Source organism: Micropterus salmoides, unplaced genomic scaffold (assembly GCF_014851395.1).
Source record: "Micropterus salmoides isolate LMB-PRFRI ecotype aquatic unplaced genomic scaffold, ASM1485139v1 Ms_hic_scaffold_1072, whole genome shotgun sequence".
Classification (NCBI taxonomy): domain Eukaryota; kingdom Metazoa; phylum Chordata; class Actinopteri; order Centrarchiformes; family Centrarchidae; genus Micropterus; species Micropterus salmoides.
In genome coordinates this window covers 27,389-48,288 of record NW_024040122.1, presented here as the reverse complement: position 1 = coordinate 48,288, position 20,900 = coordinate 27,389, and the positions used below count along the sequence as shown (strand labels likewise).

Sequence of the window (20,900 nt, the reverse complement as noted above, 5' to 3'; positions counted from 1 at the left end):
TTGGGTAATTTATCCATCCATTTATGCTGTGCCAGGTCGCATCATTTGATTAATTATATCATTAGGAGTTATTGTGTTGGATGTGATATAACAATAAATATTTCTGGTGCCATATTATCATTCTGGATTTCCATCATATTTTTACACTTTGGATGGTATGAATGTGAAACAGGTATTAAATTTGACTTTAAGTGGTTAAAACGTCGTTACATTTAAATCGGTGAACCCTGCAGAAAAGGTTTGTTTAAAAGTTTGTTGTATACATTGTTAAGACAGGTGCATTTTGTCCAAACATTACATCTCTAACCAGTTCATTGCAGACTTTCGATTCAAGCTTCGCAGAACCATTTTCCCTAAAAGTTTATGCAATGGCCAGCAAACAGCCTTTATGGCATGATCAACTGTCGTAAAATATAATTTTCACTAAAGCAAAAATCGCTATTGAGTGAATAATCTAAATGATGAACTTGCATGTTAGCAGAACAATGACATAAATTATTTATGACATAATAATATGTTAGACACATGTTATATTACACACACCTCTGGAGCAACTAGGGGTTAAGTGTCTTGCTCACAGTGGATTCAAACCCAGGTCTATCTCACTAAAGCCATGTGTCTTATCCACTGCACCATCACCACCCCTGAGAGTATGAGTCCTGAGCTCTACCAACTGAGCTAACCAATGACATGATAGTGTACCAGGCTCCTGTCGCCATCCTTATTGTGACATTCAAAACCAGCTTTTAATCATCGTAAAGCACTTCTCTGTTTGCACTCAGCATAGGTTTCTGCAATGTTGTCATATCATCAAGGTACTCACTCAGTTTGTGATCAATTTAGGAGCCATTTCCCATATCAAAAAAAATAATCTCTTTCAGATGACAAGTCATCTGCACTTTAATTTTCATTCTAGCTAGTATCAGGATAAACATGTGACTTGCTGCAGTAATGCTTTTATCTAATTTTTTTCATTTGTCGTTTTGTCCATCTGAAACCCTTCAAATCCCTTTAATGTTTTTGCTCTGTTCCAATATTAAACAGTGCATTTGATCGGATTTACCCCCCACCCCCCATTTGATCAGAAATTCTGCACAGAGCATCGTATTCAACATTCACATGTTGAATGTTCGGTTTTCATTATTCTTTATGTTCATCCACAAACATCGAAGCATGTATGATGCAGCCATTAAAAATCATAAACCACGTTGTTTAGCAAGACACAACATCTAAATGAATCTTTTGTAAATCTAGATGGCTCTACATGATTTGGGGAGTCTTGTCCTGTATGTTGATGCCTTCACGTTGCAGCAGATAAATAAAGCTGATTTTGACCTTTTCTTCTCCAGTGTGTATTTCGTTATATGATAGGGTGACTGGGTCCACTGAGGGAGAGATGCCTTATCACTGGTACACTGACCAGCGTTTTGCCCTCTTCATCATGTGCCTCATCATCATCCTACCCCTGTCCATCCCAAAAGAAATCGGCATTCAGAAATACACAAGGTATGCAACACTCATCTGTAGTCAGATTGACATCCAGCTTTTATGTGATTTAACTGTTTTCTCCTCGTATCAGTGTGTTGGGGACACTGGCCGCTACATATCTGTGTGTGGCAGTTATCGTCAAATATTACCTGATGGAGAGCCACGCTGTTATCATATCTCCAGAGCACAGCCAAGGGTCAGTAACACTGTTTTTAATGGATACATGTGTGTATTTATATTTTGCCTCTCATTGTGTACAGCTGCTGTAATGCTTGCATCAGTAAATGTCTGTGTGTTTTATAGCATCAGTTCTTGGGCTTCAATGTTCAGTGTCGTACCGACCATCTGCTTTGGATTCCAGGTAGGATCAACTTCAGGCTGGTATTAACTTTAAAAGTTGTCAGTATGAAATGCTGAAGGCATGTGGAACTGCATTCAAGTGGTTAAATATGGAGTTAATAATGTCCAAATAAGAAAAAGGGTCACAAACCAAGCAACACTAACGACTATACAAACGTGTGGATCATACGGAAATCATCTTAATTCCACTGTATGAAGAGCTTTCATCTGAATGCCCATGGTGTCAGAGGTCTTTGCTCATATCACAATATTCCTGCCATAATATAACTGGAGCTTTCTTCACATTTCAAAATGTGCATATTATTATTATTTGTTTTTCTGCTTTTGATTTTCATGCTAGGAACAGGAAAATTATAGAAAAAAACTAATAAGGGATGCCTTGGTGGCCTGATTGTAAAGATGTGTACCATATAACCGCTCAATTCCTGCCAGAAATAAATATTTGGGATAAAATAATGTCAAATAAAACAGACCGCCGTCCCCACAAAAATGTATGTGTACTTCATGTCCCAACTTTTAACACTGAGCCATAAGAAAATACAAGTTGTTAATATTAGTTTGGTTGTTGAAATGGACTGTGAACACAGTAAACCTCACTTGAAGACACCATTAGTAAATACTTGTACACAAGTGCAATATTTAGATTTCTGGGGAATTGTACACTTTTTACAACTTAGGCAGAGGGATACCCTTTTTATGCAACAGCTTACACCCTTAGAGAAGGTTAATTTAATTGCTAAATGTCTGTTTAACCTTCTGCAAAGATGGCAGGCTTGCCTAACTTAACTTTGTGTTGTAATTTCTGTATTTGTAAAGATGCTAATTTCACTATTAACTAAACAAGACCATATAAAGGTTTGACCAAATCCTGTTTACATAAACAAACAGTTCGTTTTAGCATGTACAGTCATAGCAGATTAATAAGTATTAATATTTTGGGAACAGTAGTTGCAGATGTCAATAAATGGATCACATATATATGTATTGAGGTATGTTAAGTTAATCGGTGTTTAACATTCTCTCAAACTGCAAAAAAGTAGCCATGACTCTGTATAACTAAGTAGGAAACAGAAGGAAAAACTAAAACATTAACTCCCTCAGTTATTAATCTCAGTAATCGTGCGTGTCTGTGTGTGTGTTTGCAGTGCCATGAAGCCTGTATAGCGATCTACAGCAGCATGGCGAACCAGAAGCTCTCCCACTGGGTGGTCATCTCTGTGCTCTCCATGTTTTTCTGTTTACTTGTCTACACTCTGACTGGTGAGTTCACCTCTAAAGCGTCGCCCCAAGTGCGTTATGTGCTCACCTGAAAGCTGCTGATCACACCCGCTCTCTCCATCTCCAGGTGTGTATGGATTCCTGACGTTTGGACGAGCAGTTGCCTCAGATATTTTGATGTCATATCCAGGAAATGATGTAGTCATGATCATTTCCAGACTACTTTTCCTAATATCAATTATCACCATCTATCCTATTATTCTTCTTCTGGGGAGGTAGGCGGCACCAGAGTTGACTTTTTTTTGCGTTGTGCGAGTTTATGTTTCATCACCTAACATGGTTTCTCTCTTTGTGCATGGAAAACAGATCTGTCATCCTGAACCTGATGCTGCGTATTCAAAGACGTCGCTGTGGAATCGTCACTCATTCGTTTGAGAGTCGCTGCAGAGTCGTTCTCACTGTGATCTGGATATCCATCACTCTTCTCATCGCCATGTTTGTCCCTGACATGGGTGAGGTCATTAGTGTCATTGGAGGAATCAGCGCCTTCTTCATCTTTATTTTTCCTGGTATGTAAACAACCATTACTTTAATATGTAAATAATAATGTGTAATGGATGGACATGGCTTTATACTTATACATGGTTTGTATTTATAATATATATGGTTTATATCTTATTAGCTTGCCAATCACATGTAAATCACTATGAATTGGACTGACTGGTACGGAAGCTGCGATACAATTTAAGTTTGATTGAGATCCATGCACTCAGTAAGGTAACACTGTCAATGTGGCGTGTGTTTGTGTTGCAGGTCTTTGCTTAGTGTTCATAATGCAAACTGAATCTGTGACACAAAGAGTCAGGTGAGTGTGATCTTACAGAAGACTCATATGTGCACGGAGTTAGGATTTCTTAGAATTTTACAGGTCCATCATTTCTTTAGTATTTCCTAATAATTTTCAAGAAATCTTCCAGGAAGGAATAATTAGAGCAAATTATAAGAAAAATACAGAACATTTTTATTTCCAATTGCTATAACCTGGAGAGTCTTTTAGTCGCTTCACAGTAGGTCATCTTAACAAACAATTTGTTTCCGGGCAAACTTATAATTCATACATACACTACAGTTCAAAAGTTTGGGGTCACCCAGACAATTTCATGTTTTCCATGAAAACTCAAAATGAATAGAAAATATAGTCAAGACATTGACGAGGTTAGAAATACTAATTTTTATTTGAAATAATAATTTTGTCCTTCAAACTTTGCTTTCGTCAAAGAATCCTCCATTTGCAGCAATTACAGCCTTGCAGACCTTTGGCATTCATCAATTTGTTGAGGTAATCTGAAGAAATTTCACCCCACGCTTCCTGAAGCACCTTCCTCAATTTGGATTGGCTTGATGGGCACTTCTTACAGTCAAGCTGCTCCCACAACAGCTCAAAAAGGGTTGAGATCTGGTGATCTGGCCACTCCATTACAGATTTCTGCGTTGTTCTGCATCTCACAAATGTTCTTCTGTGTGATCCAAACACCTCAGACTTAGATTTGTCTATCCATAACACTTTTTTCCAATCTTCTTCTGTCCAATGTCTGTGTTCTTTTGCCCATCTTCATCTTTTCCTTTTATTGGCCAGTCTCAGATATGGCATTTGATGAAGCTGCCAGTTGAGGACCTGTGAGGCATCTATTACTCAAACTGGAGACTCTAATGTACTTGTCCTCTTGCTTAGTGGTGCACCTGGGCCTCCCACTTCTCTTTCTATTCTGGTTAGAACCTGTTTGTGCTGTTCTCTGAAGGGAGTAGTACATAAAAGTAGTATATAAAAACCTGCTGCTCGTCATACAAACATGATAGTGAGTTCACTTCCACGTGTGTATATTTTATGCTAGTTAAGTACCTTGGAAAGTCATTATTAAGTTCAGATTGTATTGCCTCCTAAGAAGGAAAGAACGCGTCTTATTTTGTACACGTGAAATGGCTTGTTTTTAAAGAAATAAAGCAAGGTCTCTATGGGCAGAGCAGATTTGATTTATTATAGCATGTAGATGTTTAAATAAAGGAACTTATGATTAATGATTATTAATTACTGTAGAGCTTTCATACTGTTGCCTAATAGCTTAAAAGCTGTACTGATCTTTCTCTTGATGCACTGATGCTCTTCTCTACAGGGTGATTTTAACAGTTTGGGGAGTCATAACTATTGTAGTTGGAGCCTTCATCTTCGGACAGAGCACGACAATCGCTGTCATGGAGATTTCCCAAAAATTCTGAATTTCACACCATCATCACAACCCTCTGCATTCTGCTGCTTCACTGTGAGCATTTTGTGATGATCAGCTCTTCTGCACAACTGAAAGTTGCATTTCTAAAGGTGGTTTTTAGTTGTATATAAGATTTGTATAAAAGGTCATCCACGACCTGGATATAAAATATAATTACATATTTTTGTTTGTGTGATGCATTAAAATAGAATATTATTTGCAATGTCAAAGAAAAGATTGTGCAAAAAAAATATTTATGTTTGAATATATCTGTTTTATTATTTTATTTGTTATGAAAATAACATAAATACAATATATAAAACAAATGAGTTGAAAAGTGTTTTGTCTTTGAGTCTACGTTTGTGCTTGCAAATACTACCAGGGGGCAGTATTGCGCCACAGAGGCATTATATATTTATCTGCAGTCACTCATTCATATATGTTTGTGGAACTGCATATTGGCAACATAGATAAGAAAAAAAATGTGTTCTTATCATTGTTATTATGGTCTCAGGGATTCTTTTGACAAGAGAGTGCTCGTTTAAATCAAGTAAGCAAGACAGTATTCAAGGTAATATCCTTGAAATACATGTCTACATCTACCACATGATAATGTGCATGAATAATATTAAGATTTCCCTCTTTTAAGTACATGATTCTTATCCTTCCTCTGCATTTTCCCATTCTCTCTCCCCACTGACCTCCACGTGGCCTGAATCATATGAGTGATGGACTGAGGTATGCTGAATGTCACTATTTATTGTGTATTGACTTCAAGCTTAATGAGTTATGGCACACAGCCTGTGAGAGTGCACATGCTCACACAAGTGTGCTAGTGGACTTGTGAGTAATGATTTACAGTAAATGCAGAAAATGGGTGCGGGATATGTGCCTAGAGGGTTTAAAGGCAGCCTATCAGCCATGCTAACTTCACAGACAAATCTGTCTGACCACACACACAACGAATAAGAACTTCATTCAAAAATAGACCATCTAGAAACAGTGACTTCTAATTGACGCATCGGTTATATAATGGGTTTATTTTCATCTTGTGCGGCGTGAGTGTCCTTAAGAGAAAACCTCAAAATATTATACTCATCTTGCTTTCTGCTGATGGGATTATATTTCAACCTGCTGGTAAAATGACTAAATCCTTTAAATGCAGGGGGAAAAAAATGTGAAACAAACTCCTTGAATCCTGCAGTTACTGTAAGTAAACTGGCTCACATATTTAGAAAGACAACTCTGCTGTCCCGGGACATACAAGTATACAGCTACCAAGAGCTTAGTGCATCTGTTCTCTGTCTGTTTAACCTATTTCAGACGTTTCTGCCTCCAAAAATGAAAGAATGTCCTTCTTATCTCAGTTATGATTTCACAACAGCCATTGTTTTGTTTCACACAAACAAAAATAAGAATCTGCAGCCATGCTGATGTCAGCTTACGTTTAGCAAATATAATAGAATTTACTCATTATCCTGCTCGCATTTGCTAACTAAACACAAAAATGAGGCTGATGTGAACAATGCCATTAGTTTTACAAGTACTTGATCACACAGCGAAGAATAGAAGAAAACAAACTTGACCTGATGATGGCGCTATGGGCAAAGTTAAGTGATCTCCAAAGTCAGTAGGATTCATCTTCTAGGGACCATGAATGTCTGTACAAAATTTCACAGCAGTCCATTTAATAATTGTTTAGATATTTTTGTTTGAGTTTATTTCAGTCTGGACCAAAGTGGTGGACCAGCCCACCGACCAAGATTACCATCCCTGGGGCCATTCCACTAGTGTGGCTAAAAATCATCCATTATTCTCTGCATTATTATTATTATCTTTTAATTTTCCTCAGCCTCTGAAAAATAATTTCCAGTCCTTGTTATTATGCTGTCCCCTGTAGCTACTTTGTTATTGAAAGATTGCTTGTAATGTAGGCTTCTTGCATTCCTAATTAATAAAATGGCAATTTGTGGCAACATCCCTTTCAGTTAATTGTCCCTGATAAGAGCATCAGAAAACTCCCTGAATTCAAACAAATGGTTGCGTGTTATTTCTTTTGCTGTGTGTGTGTGTGTGTGTGGTTTCCATCACTGCCACTGTCACAATGATTGAAATCTGCATACCTTTTGTGTTCAGAATTGGTGAAAAAAGCTATTTTGCTGGTATTTAATTTGCAGATTAATGGCTTCATGTCTTTTTCCATACCAAATAGGAAGAGGGGTGTTGCTATAGCACTGTTATTGCTTTGTGGGTCTAACAGTGTACTGTCTGTATGACATGGTTGTGTGCATGTATGACCTTGTTTTCTATGCATCAAGGTTATGACCACCATGCTGAGATCATCATGATGGAGATAACATGCGTCCATCACTTTGCTGCCCAGGCCTTTATTAAAATGATGACAGGAGATCTCTGGGCTGAACTCTACGGGATAATCGCTGCAGTAGCAATGAGCTGGGGTGAAGGAGAGGCCTCTGTCTCACTGTGTGAGAGCACCAGATCAGGCTAACTTTAAATCCTATCTGTGATACTAAAAGAGCACTAATGTTTTTCCTGGCTACAACAGTCTTTAAATGTTGTAACATGACAAAAGAAGACTTTAATTTGCATGCTGACAAAAACTTATTTTCATAGCTTATATCTACTTTAAACAATGCATTTATTAATTAACAAGTTTAGTTCAGCTGAAGTTTGGCATATTTTAGTGAAACGTAACTTGTGAGGATCTTTTACATTTCACACCCTCTGACAGATTTCTTTAGTATTACTTTTGAAAACATAATTTCTCAAACCAAAGTGGGAAAGTCACACAAACAGTGAGACTGTATTTATTAAAGTTGAAACCGAACATAAGAGGAGGGCTGTCAGATCTACAACGCCACAGAAACGTGACTAATTTCATTTACTTGTTAGATATAGTGTATGTGCGGATAGACAAAGAAACAAACTATCATTGCATTCATACATGAGATTATGAATAACAACGAAGAATAGAAAACAGCAGTAAGTCTACGTAATACATTTAATTTCACTGTCATGTGGAAATGGGCTTCAATTTGATTGTATCAGGTGAAGTATTGTATTGTATTTTATTTTATTTCATTGCATTTTGTGTATTGGGACCATGTCTTTTGGTGATTTTGCACTTTATATAAAACTTGATTGATTGATTGACTGATTGAAGTAAAGGTAGACTAAATTTGATTCTGCTAACAAGTGAGGATTCAACATAATTTGTAGTGTAGTTAAGTAGACAGCACATAAAACTGACAATGCTAGCATGCTGATTTTGAGCAGTCAGCATGCTGCTTTTAGCTGAAGTTTAACAGTTTGCTAATGACTCATAATTGTATCCTTAGATTAGGATAGTATCTCATTTTGAGAAGCTTTTGAGGAATCGATACAATTGATGTAATATAACTGCATGTAAGACTCGTAGGTAGCTGTGAGAGATCAGTTATGTTTTTCAATAACTGTGCTACAAATGATTGTGAATGTTTTAGGAGTTCAGCGTAGCACCAGCGTGATTCCCTTACCTCTATTCTTTTTTGTCTGCCTTTCCCATGTCTCTCTCATTGGCTACTGCCTCTTCATGCTCCTATCTCTGCCTCCAATCTCGTTCTGACCAGCATTTAAAAAAAATATAGTACCCACACAATCTTGTTCAATAGCATAATTTTTGGGAACAATTCTCACAAAAGAAACACCACTCCACCCTTAGACTTGATGAGACGTTGTGAGCTACAACAAACACGAGTGATGAAAGGGTCGACAACCTGCTGTTTAATGGTGTGGCAGCAAAACGTTTTAAATGACAATAAGGCACACATGTGTCCATTTAACAAGTTAAACCATCTCTTGGCATTATAAAGTATGATGTACAACAACTCTGAAACACTTTTTTTTTCGTGCACAACCAGTGAAAACTTAAAGTAGGCTAAAAGTTGCAAGCTAGTTGGTAAACAATTTAGCCTACTGCAATGAACACCACAACTTAACAGGAACTGTTAAGAGATGTGGCAATTTCTGCCAAAAATCGATGGAAAGCTGCACAACTACACTTTTCCTGAGCTTCTTTTTCAGGTCTGGATCAATTTTCTGTTCTGATCTCAATAAGTCTGGCCAAATTACTGAGTAGGCACCATCAGAGGCCCATTTTTATGATGCCATTAATTCACACAAAGTATTTTACAGTATTTTTAAACTACAAAATACAAAGGTATACGTACAAACTATGAAGCCATTTTCATCAACCCTATCAAATACAAAATACAAAATCCCATTTTGTATTTGAAATAAGCTACGTATTTTAAAATACATGTCATAAATACTGCCCATCCCTGTCTGTATGTACAAAATGCAATTTTGGTTTGCAATAAATGTCTAGTTATCTAAACTCAGTCTGAAGGGCACGTCTGTGTTATAGTTTGTCTTGACACTGACAGCTATTGTTTCAGCCTACAGGACACTTTATAGGATGGCAGAGTCACACAGTTGGTTTGTTATTTGAGACCTGAGTGAGCTGAATGCTGGAGGGAATTTGAGAGTGGCTGCCCTTTAGGAATAATATACCACATAGAGTATGAATGTCTCTCTTCCCATTTGTAGTGCACATTTAATTTTTTTCAATGTCGCACATGACCTTTAAATCTCTTTAATATCAATTGTGATATATACAGTTTGCTGTTGCCTTTGAATTTGAATACTGTAAACGCAGAGCTTTCCTTTCTCCTTAAAGGGCCTGTTTTATTTTTATTTTTCATGACTCTACACACCTTCAAAATAAAAATCCTTCATTCCATGTTTCAACCAATTCATTGTTACAAACCATTTTACCAAAGTAATCTTAAAGTCAGCTCTCATTCTGTCAATTCTGTGAGCGATTATTATTTTTATTACGTTATGATTGAAAGGGTTAGTCATATCTTCAGGTTCTCAGTATTTTTCAGAAAGTGTTTTCTTTCTCCCTTGTTTAACTCCCCACCAATTCAAATGACCTCTAGTTGATACAGACCTGTAACAGACACATTTACAGACACTCCAGCAACAACTGACCAGTACTGTTGCTTAGAATTTGTTCAAGTAGCATGATGTTACAAATCTACTTGCATGTGCTTGTAAGGATCACTTATTAGCTAATTTTGAGAACAAACAGATTTTTTAGGCCATTCAAATGAAATGAACTAAATGATTGAATTATGGAGAATGTAGACGATATAACAATAGCATGCTGACAAAAGCTTAAACAGTTATATCAGTATGTGTGATCTAAGCACCTTAGAAGTAGTTCAAGCAGGCGACCTGGTGGGCTTTAAGAGGTTTCATGAAAACCAGACCAGGCTTCTAATTAAGAACTGTGTTTATTTGTGATGTAGCCACACCAGGCCAGTAAAAGGAACAGGGGTCTAACTGGGACTAGGCTAACTGAAGTTTTACGGTACGGATCAATTTGTTTATGTAGAAGCCACCAGGCCTCTCGTGACTCATGGTGACCCAAGCTGTCCTGGCTCTGAGATTATGGAGCAGTGTCCTCTCTGAAGATCAAAACCTGTTTATTGATGCACCCTCATCCAATTTGTTTTTACTCTTTTATAGTTCTTGCTTGTCTTTTAATTAAATATTTACATCAATGCATTGTCTGTTTTGTAACTGTGAAGCACTTAAGCCCTAGTTTTGAAAAGTGATGAAGTTTTACTGAATTATAAATGTAGCCACGATACCTATTTAGGGTTTAAAGTGCTCACTTTCAAAGCAAGATTTACATCATGTTACTTTTTTGTTGTCACAAGACAATGCTTTAAGGAATAATTATTTATGTTTTCACAACTTTCACCAGCATTTCCAAGTAAGCTATTCCATTACATTAAGCCAATGCTTTTACCCAAAGCAACTCACAATTGCTGTATCTGTCAGAGGTTGCACACTTCTGGAGCAACTAGGGGTTAAGTATCTTGTTAGGGAGAATTGAACCCCGGTCTCCCACACCAAAAGCACGTGTCTTGTCCACTGTCTCACCGTCTCACTGTCTCATCAACACCTGCCTTTCTCCACCTGTCACAGTTTGAAATACTGCATTGTGACAGGATTGTGCACACATTAATATTACAAGAGGTATCACTGTTATAGCAGTAAATCAGATGATAAAATGTTTAAACTCACCACTTTTGGAAATCCTAATTGCACCTGGACATCCCAAAGGTCCATTATTTATGAATGAGTCTCCTCCTGTGAGAGTCCTGTTTTTATGTGGTCACATATTTCTTATCGAAGCCTGAATTACCTTTGCATGAACAGCATGTGTGATCCACAGTATGTGAAGAGGAGACAAGTGAATGCAGTATAGTGCAATATTTAAACCCATTCAAACATGTCATTGAAACACATCATCTCACACTCTACAGAGCTGTAATAATTACATAACACGATGACACAGACACAAGCAAATCCAGTAGAATCGAGGATCATACAGTTTATTCAACAGCCAGAGACTCAAACTCTTGTGAAACCAAAAATTTTAATACTTCAACGTGGATCAATATGTTTATCCATATTATTAGGATTGTTATCATGGAGCAGTTATCATGTAATCTACAGAGTGATATTCAATAGTAATGAATCTACATAAAGTCAAAACAGTGAATGAAATAGGGAGCAGCCAACAAGATTTTTTAGGATTCTGGTTTAGATTTTACTAGACAACAAGCCAAGTTTGTTGTTCTGTAATTAATTGTGTTTAAAGCAGCTTCAGGTTACCTGGACCTTAAAAGATTTAGTCATGATCATGAAAAATCAGCATGTATTTCTATATGCAAGATAAAGGTAAACAAATTCACTGATCCACTCCTTCTCAACCAGTCGAAAATCTTCTACTTTCAAGAGAAGCTTGATGCAGAGCTATATTTTTTAATAACAAATCGGGATATGTTATGGAATTATTTTGGTTAAAGTTTCTGTTTCTCTGACAATGCAAATGTTGTTTTAAATATAACATGATTAATGAATGGGAAATTAATAACAATCTCAAATTATAACGATGATATAAAAGTAAAATGATAAATGTAAGATGTGTATGTAAATTGATCACTGTCCGTTGTTACTCTTATGTAATTTGTTTGCGATTTTAACAAATGAAACTCAAACATGCTCATGAGTAAAGAGACGTGCTCCTTTAAAAGAAACCCCGACCTTTCGCTCAAACGCATGCGCAGTCTTGTTATAAGTCACGTGAAAGCGTCCTTCTGTTTTCTGACAGCATCTTCGGTCCGGTGAGTTTGTGTTCCGTGTTTTCAGGGTGTTTGTGTGTCTCTTCTCGACAGGCAGCACCTAAGACTTCACACTGGGACAGAAACATAACCCTGAAAGGCTCCAGACAGCACAGGAAACTCAGTCTTTGCAGGTTGTCAGAGACACAACTCGGCCTCGAGCACTGCTCTGTAGGAAGCGTCCCGTTTAGCCTAAGAGGAGGAGACACTTTACGGCTAACACGGGTTGTGCTTTCCACAAACAATATTTATCAAGTCACTGTCTGTCTGCTAAAGTTCATCATTATTTCTGTCTCAGTTTTTTCAGCAACAAAAGGTTTCCCTTACGTAACAGTGTGCAAATATATTCAAGCATCCATGTCTGAGGAACATTTACTCCAGCGGCCTGTACGACGAAGCGGGGTAACTGGTTTATTCAGGTAACTTCAGCAGTAGCTTCGTGACGTCAGCTGTGACTTCCTGATTAACCCGTACTACGAAAGGTGGATATGAAAGGTGTTACCCGAGGTCTGTTACCATGCTGCATCTCTAAACCGCTGCGAGCAGGTTTTGTTTGAGGTTAGCTCGAGGTTACCCTGCACGTGGACTAAACGTTACACACAACACCTGTACTCCATGTTAATGATGAGAAGTAGGCTATTAGTACACCCCACTTTGTAAAATATGTTTAGATTTCATCCTGATTTGTTCCACTGTGGCTGCAGTGAAGTTCTGAACACATCAGGATTACCTACGGACAGCGAGCCTTGCAGCCTCGGCCGAACACGCCCCTTTTATGCGAACGCGCACAAACTCCAATTAAGTTAATAGAGTTGTAGTACCGTTAAACTCCAGTGTAGGCGGTCAGAGTTTGTCAAACCTGAGTTTGCCTGATAACCCCGAGTTAACTCTGAGTAGGATGAACTCCCTTCGTAGTACAGGCCACAGTACAATTTTAAGATACTTGTTCTTTACTTGAGAAATTCTATTTTACTTTGTAGCCAATATGGTACTTTTTACTCCACTTCATATATTGATAACTTTAGTTACTAGGTACTTTGCAGATTCAGATTATTAATACAATATATAAATCAACTAATAAATTATAATGTATTTTTATAGAGTAAGTTATCTGGGAGTGTGCACACAAACCTGGCATGGGCTAGTGGATAGTTTAATGCCAGAGAAAGTGACTATGAGAGAGAGAGAGAGGCATGGATATGAGGTAGATCAGTTTTCTGAATTTGTAGCTCCACCCAGCTGCAACATCAGTGATATTTACACATTGATAATAATTATTGATGCATTAAAGTGATATTATATACATTATTCTAAAATAGGTCCTGCATGATGAGTACTTTTAGTTTTGGTACTTTAAGTATATTTTGATGCTAATACTTATGTACTTTCGAAAGCAGGACTCTGTATGTGGTATTTGCAGATCCATTCCTTCTCAACCAGTTGTTCATCTTGTCTGCAGCCAGTTCCTTCTAAAAAAAAAAAAACATCTGACCTTTTTGATTTATTATATCCTTATCCAAAAATAAGGATATATAAAGTACCTAGAGCCCAAGGTTTTATCTTCTAATTACCTATTTTGTTTAAATGACTGTTAAAAACACCTCATTTGAACTTAGAGAGTTGCTGCCTGTCGCTCTGTATGACTCCACTGGAGAGACTCTGCACTACACAGTTTTGCTGACTTGTCTTCCTTGTTATGCAGTTTAATTTAAATATTCAGTCAGTTTATGATTAAAAAAAAATGGGGAAACTGAAGAAATATTTAATAAATATGCAATGTGTAACGATTCATATGTTGGATTGAGATACCCACTATATAGTGACAAGTCTGCTGTTACTCAACCAATAGCAAATGAAGGTTTAGGGACAAATAAATCGCCTCATTTATTCATTTTGGGCCAAAAGTATTGAAATTGGAGGTAACCTTGTCTGTAGGCTTTATAATAATCAGAAAACCATATTATGTTTGTTTTTTTAAGGAGATATCTGTGTCTGAAGGTCGGGTGACCAGTTTAATATGGGTGAACTTTGAGGGCCCAATGAATGGTTGGTCATTGTGGTTCAACAAACCACGCTCAAACACACACTCTTTTATAGGTTAACATGTAGGAAATAATTTGTTCAAATGCCCGAGCAAGAGAAACAGATTGAATTTGTGGTTCTCAACAAACGAGATAAAGAAAACTGGCAAATTACTTAAAACCATTGATTGAAATGTTTGTTTTGTTTTCTGTTAGATGTATTGTTTTGGTACATATTCTTTACTCACTAACTTTACTATAGCTTGCAAGCATGTAGCTAATGCTAAACTAGTGATTGTTTGTTAGTATGGTTTTTACATTTATTTATTGCAGTACCAGTGAATCTTTATAATCTTGCAGCACATCTGAGTAGATAATTTCAGACCCAATTATCAATGTATAAAATTATCTCAGGTCTTTTTATTACCTTCCTAAAGCTCCTGTATGGATAAAACCGCAACGTCGGGCTGTTTTTCTTGCCAGTTATATTTAACGGCAGCTAAACCGTTGAAAAACACAGCATGGAGCAGATCACTTTCATACACACAAGCGATGCTTAACAATATTATTTATGAGGAATAATTGATGGATGTGCTGCCATTAGCTATATACCATATATTGCCATTCATCATAGTCAGTGCAGACTAATAAAGAAATGACCCAGAAATATGTTCTCTGCCTGGTGTCATCTAAATCATATGAACGAGCAGAGGATTAGCTCAGGGGTTAATTTTATTCTGACTGTAAATTATTTTTGTCACTAATTAGAAAAAGCTCAATAAGTACATGAATTGCTTAAGTATTTTTAGCATGTCATGATGGCATAGTAAAAGGTGGTACCACCCCAGACTAGCCTGAATATGTTTTTTTTTTTTTGAAGACCGTGGTCTTATGTCAGCCATACTATGGTAAACAAACACAACGTTGCTGCAAGTGTTCATTGTTGGTGTAATTCTACAGGTGTGGAGGATGAGCTCGGGCAATGGGACCAGGAGGAAAGTCGGCAAGTTGCAGCATTTCAGCAACATGGTGGTGTTTGACCCTGAAACAATGACTGAGATTCAAGGTCTTTTTAGTAAAGTTAGAACCTATGTGAAACCGTCCAATGGGGAGTGGTGCATCCCCGACCCAAATGCTGCTCTCAGACACCCTGCAGAGGAACACTGCCGGCTGCAGGCCCTGAAGACGTCGCTGAATGCTGTAAAGAACCAGCTCAGTGACAAGAATGTCCAGGTCTGGCATCAGCACACAAACTCCACCAATCGAGCCGGGAAGGTGATCGCCGCCGTGCGTTCTGCTGCCAACGCGGAGATCTGCACTCAGGCCTGGTGCAAGTTCTTTGAGATCCTGGGAACCTTCAGTCTTCTTCCAGAGGAGGCCCTTCAAAATGGAGAGCTGAACACGGTCCACCTGTGCGAAGCTCCAGGGGCTTTTATAACCGCTCTGAACCACTACATCAACACTAACGAGTCCACGCGCTACTGTGACTGGAGCTGGGCTGCCAACACTCTCAACCCGTACCATGAGGCGAACGGTGGGAGCACAACGATCGCAGATGATCGGTTAATCGCTAACACACTGCCCTGGTGGTTCTTCGGCTCGGATAACACAGGCAACATCATGATCCAGAAGCATTTGCTGGAGCTGCAGGTGTTTGTGTCTAACATGCGTAGAGTTGATTTGGTGACGGCAGATGGTAGTTTTGACTGCCAGGAGAACCCAGACGAGCAGGAGGCGCTGGTGGCATCGCTACATTACTGTGAGGTCACAGCTGCACTGCTGCTCTTAAGCCCCGGTGGCTCCTTTGTACTGAAAATGTTCACGCTGTATGAACACTCCTCCATCTGCCTTCTCTACCTGCTCAACTGCTGTTTCCGCTCCGTCAACGTCTTCAAACCTGCCACCAGCAAGTCGGGCAACTCTGAGGTTTATGTCGTGTGTCTGAACTATGACGGCAAGGAAGCTGTGAGGCCTCTGCTCTCAAAACTGATTCGTAACTACGGACCAAATCTGGCAGACCGGGAGGCGCTTTTCCCATACTCCCTAGTCCCAGAGTCGTTCTTTAAACAACACGAAGAGGTGTGCTTGTACTTCCACGCGCTGCAGGTGGAGACAATCACAGAAAACCTGCGACTGTCTGAAGGAATGACCACCGAGCAGAGGCAGCGGCTTGACTACATCAGGGACTGTACGGCTCAGGAATACCTGCAGCGCTTCCAGGTAGGATGTCTGTAGACCATGAATGTGTCATATGATTGAGCGTCAAAGTTCATTCTTGACCTTTTTGAAACATCAGCTGGCAAAACGATTTCATGTAAAGGTCAATTTGGCCACTGTTCTAATTCTTCATCACTAATGGAGTTTGTTGGAACTGTAGGTGTTCCTGTTATTTCTGAGCACTGAGTTTTTGGTGACCTAAAAATTAAGCTTTAATTAACTTTAGAAATTGTGTTTTTTGATGGGGGAGCGATGACAAGATTTCTAATCAACTGAACCCAGACCCAAAGAAAACGAGACGAAAAGTTGTCATCCTTTTCTGGTACAACAGTTTGTATTAAACCCATGTAGAGCTCTGATAAACTTGACAGTGTGGTGAATGCATATTTTTTTTCTGTGGCAGCAACAAACACAAGAGCCTGCAAATATCAAATAAAAACTGGGTAACACAGGGAAAACACTTCAAATTAACATTTCTAATCATGTGAAAACAAAATAAGCCACAGCTCGCAGATGTTTGGAGGTTTTGCTGCTAAATGACACCGATTAATCAGTCACAATTGACGTTAGTTTATTTTTAGCCATGCAAGTGATGGCAATGTCATTTGGTCCACCACTTTGATCTAAATATATCAACAATGATTTGATGGATTTACAACATGGTGCAGATATTTGTGATCCCCACAGGATGAATCCTACTGACTTTGGTCACCTGGCTTTTCCTCTAGCGACTGGTCTAGACGAATATCTATATAACGATTGGATGGATTTCCAATTTGGTGCACACATTCATGTCCCCCTCAGGATGAATTTTAGGTTTAAACTTTCGGTTTAAGACTAAATCCCTGCAAAACTAATGACCTTTTCCACCAGCTTTGTACTTTGTGTTTTCTGCTAATTAACAAATGTTAGCATGCCAACACACTACACTGATGAACACTGTAAACATTACACCTGCTTAGCATCAGCATGGTAGTATTGTGTGCATGTTGGCATGCTGACTTTACCTATGTACATCCTTACACAGCCACTGGCTGTAGACTCTGAGTTAGGGCTGGACAATAAAACGACAACAATAATATTGCAATATAATTTTTTTTTCAATAACAATATAACAAATGTTCAATAAATGATTGATTTGATTCACTTGAATCACACGAATTAGGACTGAATTTTCTTATGAATATGTTCCTTTTGTTGAGGACAGAAAAAAAGCTTATACTTAATTTTACTCGTGCATCGTTGTTGAAAAAGATTCTATCATAATTGTTTTGAATGTTCTCCCTCAGATTTGTGAAGTGATCCACTGTCTGGAATCAAATGTTTGTCATGTTCTGACCATAAAGAACAGTTTAAACCACAATTAACCATCAGGTTTCTTCAACTTTAACTGAGGAGCAAAAATCAGCCTTTAAACTCAAAAGAAATAACAATTTGAGACTTATCGAAAGATATGAAATTTTTTTTCGGGATAACACTTTTGGCCATATCGTCTAGCCCTACTGAGTCTTGTTTGTTGATTAGCTAATTGGCTAACTTGTCCAATACACAAAACATTCAGTCTTGGTGGGATGTAATCGAGTTGCAGATAATTGTCATGGTTGTATACCTGTGACTCGTTTTGGAGTGCCTTTGTAAAGTGGCTGGATGCTTACAAAATTAACAAAGTTGGATCAGATACCTTCTGAAGGGATTGTATATTATGCTTAGCAGTTTTTTGTGCTCATTTGAAATCCAGCATTGGTCTCTGCTATCTTTGTAGCTGGAAGCAGTAAAAGCGTTTAAAAAAAAAAAAAAAAAAAAGTTTAAAATTTAACTTGATGTAGTGTCTCTGTGCATAGGTGAGCTTCCTTCCCCGGAGTCGATGGATCTCTCGCAACACGGTGAATCCCGCCTGCTGTAGTGTCTCAGCGGGCCGACCTCTGGGACAGAAGAAGCAAACAGGCTCCTTCAATGAACGGAGGGAAATGCAGACACTGAGCTGGAGGGAGCGCATAGAGAGGGGTTGCCATGCCACCTGGATACAGAGACACTGCACTGAGTCTGCTGGGACAGGCTGCGTGCTGGAAGGACCCCTGTCCGAGTGTCACGTGGCTTCATGGTACGTTATTGCGGGGGCTGCACTGCCTGCAGTCAGAAACTCTCCGTTCTGTGAAGGAGGATTGTTAAACCATTTGAATGAAGCCCTGATGGACACAGCAGTGGACTGGACTTGCGTACCTACCTGTGACTCTTGCTATGTGGTTACCGCGGCCTCCATCTTGTCTGACGTTGCACGTCTTTCTGTTTTCATAGCTGACAGTGCTGGGAACAAAAAGAAGAGGCAGTGTCTGGTGTTTGGCAGCCGATCAGTTTGGGGTGCCTGTGAAAGCCAACTTGGGGATTTAGTCTTAACATTTTCTGCAGAGCCTTTATTTCCTCAAAGAGGTTGCATCACGCTGCACGACGGGGAGCCACTGTACCAGCAGCAGCTCTTAGGTTGTGCTGTATTTTCCCTGCAGACCCTGAACTCTGGGGATGCCCTGCTGCTACCTGTGTTTTCTGCCCTCACCCGTGTCACTGCAGCTGTTGTGTTCTGCCTGCATGTTTGTTTTCGCTCAGTCACGTTCAGGTGTCCGCCTCCCTCAGGCGTAGTTGGGTACTCTGTGCTTTTGTGTGTTGGTTTCTGCCCTGAAGCTGCTGCACGAATACTCCCTGTTCTCACGGATGTCCATAACGACATGGGTCAGTTGTTAAAAGGAGAGGAGGTTTTGGGTAAAAATCTGGCGTCTGGATGTGACAGACAGGTGCTACAGTTTGTTCCCATGGAGGAACTGCTCACAGGAGGACTTACTGAGTTCCTGTGGACCATGAACTCTGAAATCATCCAACAGAAGCTGCATTCGCTCATGCAGTCATAGTGCAGTTTAGTGAGCTGTGACTCTGGGGTGCATACTGTTGCTTTAGTCACTGAATAATTTTTGTCTGCTGTTATTTAAAAGATTACGCCATTTAGGTTTGCACTCCTGTAACAATGTTGGACTCTTTGGACAACTTTAAAGAAAGGATCTAAATTGATGCATCAGATACAGATATCTTATTTATTCCACACATTCTACTTCCTTGTAAAAACCTGTGACCTACATTACCCACAATGATTGCAGTGCGTTATTTTTGTACCAGCTAAAGTGGCCTTGAGTCAGTGACTCAAGTGGCATCACATGAGGACATTTATCGGATTTCACACAGCTCCCTCCGGAGACAAGTCTTTATACACCTTTCTTCACCTGTGAACAGACTGTTGTGTAAAATCAGTGGAGTCAAATGACGACCCTCCCCAGCAGCAAGAATTATAAATTGTTATTAAACTATTGGTAGTATTATACATAGTACATTGTGTTTTCAGTGCTTTTTATTTATTAAGGATCCTTCAGTTGGTGTAATTATGTACTGGATACAGTATCTAAGCGATGCTTTTGGGACTTGCTGTAATGATGTTGAAGTTAAAGTAACTTTTGAGGGATGGTGTCATGTTGGCAAAGGTTTACAGGACATTTGTACACCTTTTAGATTATCACACTACCGCAAATTTGACTGTCACCATATAAACATTAGAGAGAGTGGTAAAACAGAATTAGAGGCATGGCTGATAATATTGCCATTTTATCATATCACAGATATATCTATCAGTTTATATGTTAGAAGAAGTAAGAAACGGCCAATTGACCTGGACTATATGAGATAGATGTGTGTCATAGTCCATTTTTGAGGCCTTCCACCATTTGTTTATATGCATTTATACTTGATTCTTGTTCTAAGTTTATCCCATCGTATGTGGCGAGAGGAAATAAGACTAATTCAAATTAAGATACAGATTAGAGGCCGACCGATACTGGAATTTTGAGGCAGATGCTGAGAATAAAAAAAACAAAAAACATTAACATTATTTTGTTATAGATATGCATTCAGTTATTAGACTTAGATTAGGACCTAAGATAATTTATATGACCATTTATTTTATGTCTTTTATTTAGGTTTATTTTGAACATTTTGGGGTTCCGGGACACTTGATGATTTAGAATAGGAAAAAT

At 38.6% G+C, this 20,900-nt stretch overlaps 2 protein-coding genes across 3 annotated transcripts; both read left to right on the top strand.

Moving 5' to 3' along the window:
* Positions 1-613: 613 nt before the first annotated feature.
* LOC119896809 (putative sodium-coupled neutral amino acid transporter 8) lies at positions 614-5,505 on the top strand. Its single transcript, XM_038710250.1, has 9 exons — positions 614-650; positions 1,350-1,506; positions 1,580-1,684; positions 1,792-1,849; positions 2,994-3,108; positions 3,194-3,341; positions 3,433-3,635; positions 3,880-3,931; positions 5,238-5,505. The coding sequence occupies exons 1-9, from the start codon at positions 614-616 to the stop codon at positions 5,338-5,340; spliced, it is 978 nt and encodes a 325-aa protein (XP_038566178.1). The 3' UTR covers positions 5,341-5,505.
* Positions 5,506-11,938: 6,433 nt separating this feature from the next.
* LOC119896808 (cap-specific mRNA (nucleoside-2'-O-)-methyltransferase 2-like) lies at positions 11,939-20,201 on the top strand. Of its 2 annotated transcripts, none has more exons than XM_038710249.1 (3): positions 11,939-12,595; positions 15,574-16,833; positions 18,672-20,201. In XM_038710249.1, exons 2-3 carry the CDS (start codon positions 15,583-15,585, stop codon positions 19,728-19,730), a joined length of 2,310 nt encoding a protein of 769 aa, XP_038566177.1. In that variant the 5' UTR covers positions 11,939-12,595; positions 15,574-15,582; the 3' UTR covers positions 19,731-20,201. The 2 variants fall into 2 exon arrangements, with proteins under 2 accessions (XP_038566177.1, XP_038566176.1); XM_038710248.1 differs by lacking the exon at positions 11,939-12,595 and adding an exon at positions 12,613-13,011.
* Positions 20,202-20,900: the final 699 nt, after the last annotated feature.

Bases quoted from the DNA above. Each gene is read 5' to 3' on its own strand.
- LOC119896809 (XM_038710250.1), top strand. From the start codon at position 614: ATGTGTCTTATCCACTGCACCATCACCACCCCTGAGA. The intron at 651-1,349 runs GTATGAGTCCTG...TTTCTTCTCCAG, and splicing joins CACCATCACCACCCCTGAGA to TGTGTATTTCGTTATATGAT. The intron at 3,342-3,432 runs GTAGGCGGCACC...CATGGAAAACAG, and splicing joins ATTATTCTTCTTCTGGGGAG to ATCTGTCATCCTGAACCTGA.
- LOC119896808 (XM_038710249.1), top strand. From the start codon at position 15,583: ATGAGCTCGGGCAATGGGACCAGGAGGAAAGTCGGCAAGTTGCAGCAT. The intron at 16,834-18,671 runs GTAGGATGTCTG...CTCTGTGCATAG, and splicing joins AATACCTGCAGCGCTTCCAG to GTGAGCTTCCTTCCCCGGAG.